A 5,392-nucleotide genomic window follows, 5' to 3' on the forward strand; every position below is an offset into this window, starting at 1 on the left:
TTTTTTTTTTTTTTTTTCATGAGTTTGTAAAATTAGAAATGCCTCACAGGCTCACCCTAGCTCTTTGGGAGGCCGAGTCAGGAGGATTGATTGAAGACACGAGTTCGAGACAACTTGGGTAACATAGCAAAGAACGCGTCTCCTCCAAAAACTACGACAAAATTAGCCGAGCATGGTAGTGTGCCCCTGTAGTTCCAAATATTCAGGAGGCTGAGGTGGGAGGCTCACTTGAGCCTAGGAGTTGAGGCTGTGGTGAGCTTTGATCACACCACTGTACTCCAGGCTTGGCAACAGAGCAAGACCATGTCTGAAAAAAAAAAAAGAGAATGAAATGCCATCACAAATTGGCCACTTCCTGCAGTATCTTTTTTTTTTTTTTTTTTGAGTTGGAGTCTCACTCCTTTGCTCAGGCTGGAATGCAGTGGCGCACTCACGGCCACCCCAGCGATGACCTGCTGGCCTCGGGTGATCATTCCACCTCATCTTTTCAAGTAACTGGAACTATAGGCGCGTGCTACCAAGCCCAGCTAATTTTGTGATTTATTGTAGAGACAAGGTCTCGTCAAGTTGCCCAAGCTGTTCTCGAACCTGTGGGCTCAGGCAATCCTCTCACCTTGGTCTCACAAAGTACTGGGATTACAGTCTTGAACCACTGCGCCTGGCCTGCAGTATCTCTTATGAGTCCTATACCCTTTTGTTTCAAAAAACCTTGATTCTTTCCAACTGCTCCTAGCTTCTAATTATGGACACCTTAAGAGATCTTAAGGGCAAAAGGGGTTGGGAGGGAGGGGCAGAAAACCTCTAATTCTTGGTGCAACTCCAAGGATGCAATGACCCTTGATTCTTCCATTTTCCTAACAGATATGGCTACAGGTTACCCAGCAGAGCATGTACACCTGCGCCGAGCTGATGCCATTCGTTCCCGTCTCATTGATACTTTCTCTCTCATCGAGCATTTGCAAGGCTTGAGCCAAGCTGTGCCACGGCACACTATCCGGGAGTTACTTGGTCTGCAGCCTATTTCTTCACTAATCTAAGTTTAAGATTCCTTTTCAAATCCTCCAAAGAGTAGGACACAAACAGACAAATATAAAGGTGGAAAATTTAGGGGAGGTTGGTTTGGTTGCTGTTTTAGAGACTACCCAAACTTGATAAATCAAGGGCTTTATGAATAAAACTCTGAATCCAGGAGATAAAACCTGTGTCATTCGCTTTTAGACCTATGATAGCTACTAGCCTTGGCTGATTTGGAAAAATTTCTACCAAAGACACTTAAAGCTTTGAGGGTTGAACCTGCTGCTTTTTTCCTATAGGCATGGACAATATTGGTCATAAGCAATACATTAGCTTTCATTTCAAATGGACAGAATTCCTAGTTGTTGTGAGAAGGAGCAGTAGTAAGGCAAGACCCTGCACTAGGCGGCCTTTATCTGACCAATATCCCTGCCCCATCCCTACCTGCTCTTCATAGCCCCCAAAGACTTTTCTTTATGTTTATCCACTATCTCTTTCACATTTTTGTTATAGATCCTTCCCATCAGAAGAAACTTATCTTGGGAGATCAACACCAGCTAGTGCGCTTCTCTGTAAAGCCTCAACATATAGGACGGATTTCACATGCCCAGAGACTATTGAGCAGACTTTATGTACGCTGCAGTCAGAGGCCACCTCTTGCCTTGTGGGCTGGATGGGTCCTTGAGCGTATCCTTTCTAGTCACTTTTTTGTAGTCCCACTCTGTCACCCAAGCTGAGTGCAGTGGTGCAATCATGGCTCACTGCAGTCTCCACCTCCAGGCTCATATGATCTTTCCACCTCAGCCTCTTCAATAGCTGGGACACCACACTCGGCTTATTTATTTTTATTCTTATTCTTATTTTTGTTTTTGAATTGGAATATCACTCTGTCGCCCAGGCTAGAGTGCTGTGGCACACTCACAGCCACTTCAGCGTCGACCTGCTAGGCTCCAGCAATCCTTCCGCTTCAGCCTTCCAAATAGCCAGAACTACAGGTGCGCACTACCATGCCCAGCTAATTTTTTAATTTATTGTAGAGACGAAGTCTCACCAAGTTGCCCATGCTGGTCTCGAACCCTCAGGCTCAGGCAATCCACTCACCTTGGCCTCCCAAAGTGCTGGGATGACAGGCTGAGCCACCGAACCCAGCCCCTATTTATTTTTTTAAATAGATACCAGGTCTCACCATGTTGCCTAGGCTGCTTCCAAACTCCAGGCCCCATCTGGGCCTCCTAAAGTGCTGGGATTACAGGTATGAGCCACCATGCCTAGCCTTAGTTCACTCATTTTTATTCGTGGCTATTCATCCTCTGCCTAATGACTTATTTTCCCCACCCTACTCTCCATTTTCTTCTCATTTTCACTGCTGTTATTCTTGCCCTTATGATTTCGGCTGCATGAATCAGAAAGAATTCCATTCTGTATGTCTCCTTAAGAAAAAACAGGTCCTCTCTTCACAAACTTCATCATCTTCCTCATCTTTTTGAATACGATTGTATTAATGGTTGAAATAGGTGAGAACTGCAGACATTGAATGAAAGAAGTGGGTAGGAGTCATTTTTCTTCTAGATTAATCATTTTACTTTTTTTTTTTTTTTTTGAGTTGGAGTCTAACTCTGTCTCCCAGCAATCCTTCTACCTCAGCCTGCCAAGTAGCTGGAACCACAGGCATGTGCCACTGTGCCCAAATGATTTTTTTATTTATTATAGAGACGAGGTCTTGCCATGTTGCTCAGGCTGGTCTTGAACCCCTGAGTTCAGGTAATCCTCTCACCTCTGTCTCCCAAAGTGCTGGGATTACAGGCATGAGCCACTGTGCCCAGCCATTTTATATTTTAAAATGTCATTTGAACTGTGATAGGGACAATTATATTGAACCCTCTGGTGTAGGATTTGTGTAACTGCTAAGATCTAGAAACATTTGGACAGTATAGTAAATACAGGGTAGATTAGACAAGTAGAGGTAGGATATAATATGTAGCAATGTAACAAATCTACAAGGAGCTGGATATGGGAAGACCAGGTCTTTTATTTCTTTAGTCAGTTTAACATTTGTTTGAATTAACCTTTTCCATTAAAGATATTGGTGCCTATCAGCATTTACATTTTTTTTTTTTGAGTTGGAGTCTCACTCTGTCGCCCAGACTGGAGGGCAGTGGCTGCTCCCGGCCACCGCAGCCTCGACCTGCCGGGCTCCAGCGATCCTTCCGCCTCAGCCTTCCAAGTAGCCGGAATTACAGGCATGCGCTACCACACCCGGCTGATTTTTTGATTTATTGTAGAGATGAGATCTCGCTGCCCAGGCGGGTCTCAAACCCGCGGGCTCAGGCAATCTACTCACCTCAGCCTCCCAAAGGCACGGGATTACAGGCTGAGCCACCGAGCCCGGCGCATTTACATTTTTTACAAATATATTTAGAAATATTATTTAAGTATGAGTAAAAAAACCTCATAAAGTATGTAAAGGTAGATACAACTAAGAGGTGAACCAAAAATTACTTAAGAAGGAAATGACTCAAAAAAACCCCCCAAAAAACAGAAGGATGACTGGAGAGTCAGTGAGCTCATTTGATGATCATCTCATATAAACTGCTCAGAAATGATGAAGGGACAATAGAAGTACTCACTTGTTTCATTCTCACTGTTTTAGGGAAGTCTCCCACTTTAAAATAATCCTTTAATGCAATTAGGTCAAAGTTTTTTTTTTTTTTTTTGAGTTGGAGTCTCACTCTGTTGCTGAGGTTGGAGTGCAGTGGCACGCTCACAACCATTGCAGCCTTGACCTACTGAGCTCAGGCAATCCTTCCACCTCAGCCTTCCAAGTAACTGAAACAGGTGTGTGCCACCATGCCCGGTTAATTTTTTTATTTATTATAGAGATGAGATCTTGCCAAGTTGCCCAGGCTGGTCTCGAACCCCTGGATTCAGGTGATCTTTCCACCTTAGTCTTCCAAATAGCAGGAACTATAGATGTGTACCACTACGCCTGGCTAATTTTGTGATTTATTGTAGAGACAAGGTCTCACCAAGTTTCCCAAACTGGTCTCGAACCCCTGGGCTAAGGCAATCCTCTCATCTTGGCCTCCCAAAGTGCTGGGATTACAGGCTTGAGCCACCGCACCTGACTGAAGATTTTTAAATACACAGCAATAATTGATATCACTGACCCACTATAGTATACTATATACTTTGAGGTGTTTATTTCCTCCCCATACTGGTGAAGATTTTTTTCTGGAGTACAGTGGTGCAGTCATAGCTCACTATATCCCAAACTCCTGGGATTAAGATATCCTGCCTCAGCCTCCTGAGTAGCTAGGGCTACAGGTGTGCACCACCTTGTACAGCCATTTTTTTAACGTTTTGTAGAGACAGTGTCTCCCTGTGTTGCCTAAGCTGGTTTTGAACTCCTAGTCTCAAGGTTCTCCCACCTTGGCCTCTCAAAGTGCTGGGATTACAGATGTGAGCCACTGTGCCCAGCAGAAGTGGTGAGGATTTTGAACTAAATCACCTATAATCTCATATTTCTTGTATGATCACTGGCATGTATTTGCCTTGTGGGGTTAGGGATATAGTTTTAAACCTTGGAATGAAGTAAATAACAGTAATTATATAGGATTCCCGAGAACTAATTGATAAATAAAAATAGAATAACATTAACCATTCTATTTGGTGAAACAGTTAACTGAATATGAAATGTGATCACTGTGCCAGAGAATAGGTGGATTGCCAGACTGGGAATTACCTGGCAAGCTCATGAAATTATTATCTTTGGTTTTTATGGTGGTTGTTGTTTTTGAGTTGGAGTCTCACTCTTGTCACTCAGGCTGGAGTGCAGTGGCATGCTCACGGCCACCCCAGCATTGACCTGCTGGGCTCAGGCGATCCTTTTGCCTCAGCCTTCCAAGTAGCCAAAATTACAGGCGTGCGCTACCACACCTGGCTAATTTTTAAATTTGTTGTAGAGATGAGGTCTTGCCAAGTTGCCCAGGTTGTTCTTGAGCCCATGGACTCAGGCAATCCTCTCACCTTGACCTCCCAAAGTGCTGGGATTACAGGCTTGAGCCACTGTGCCTGGACAAAATTGTTATGTTATTAAGCATATTCTTATAGTAGAAAGACAAGAGGGATTTTGTAAAGAGAAACTATTTGTGATGAACACATTTCTTTGAACAGACCAATTCAGATGATAAAGATAAACATTAAGACTTTGTTTGGGCTTAATTTTTTCCCCCCAGATCACAAAGAATGTACCTATTGGTTAGGGCTTTAAAAAAAGAATCTAAGCCGGGCTTGGTGGCTCAGCCTGTAATCCCGCGCCTTGGGAGGCTGAGGTGAGTGGATTGCCTGAGCCCATGGGTTCAAGACCCACCCGGGCAAC

General features: G+C 43.9%; 1 protein-coding gene across 2 annotated transcripts in view; it reads left to right on the forward strand.

Annotated features, from left to right (window-relative positions):
- Positions 1 to 861: 861 nt before the first annotated feature.
- Positions 862 to 5,392, forward strand: part of CATSPER2 (cation channel sperm associated 2) — a 19,080-nt gene continuing 14,549 nt past the window's right edge. For both annotated transcript variants that reach the window (XM_008059615.1, XM_008059614.2), the window contains exons 1-3: positions 862 to 1,008; positions 1,528 to 1,701; positions 2,460 to 2,528. In XM_008059615.1, the coding sequence (XP_008057806.1) occupies positions 864 to 1,008; positions 1,528 to 1,701; positions 2,460 to 2,528 (388 nt within the window). In that variant the 5' untranslated portion in view covers positions 862 to 863. The remainder of the gene's footprint in view (positions 1,009 to 1,527; positions 1,702 to 2,459; positions 2,529 to 5,392) is intronic.

This window comes from Carlito syrichta, unplaced genomic scaffold (genome assembly GCF_000164805.1).
Source record: "Carlito syrichta isolate Samal-C Ts95f unplaced genomic scaffold, Tarsius_syrichta-2.0.1 Scaffold304305, whole genome shotgun sequence".
NCBI lineage: Eukaryota > Metazoa > Chordata > Mammalia > Primates > Tarsiidae > Carlito > Carlito syrichta.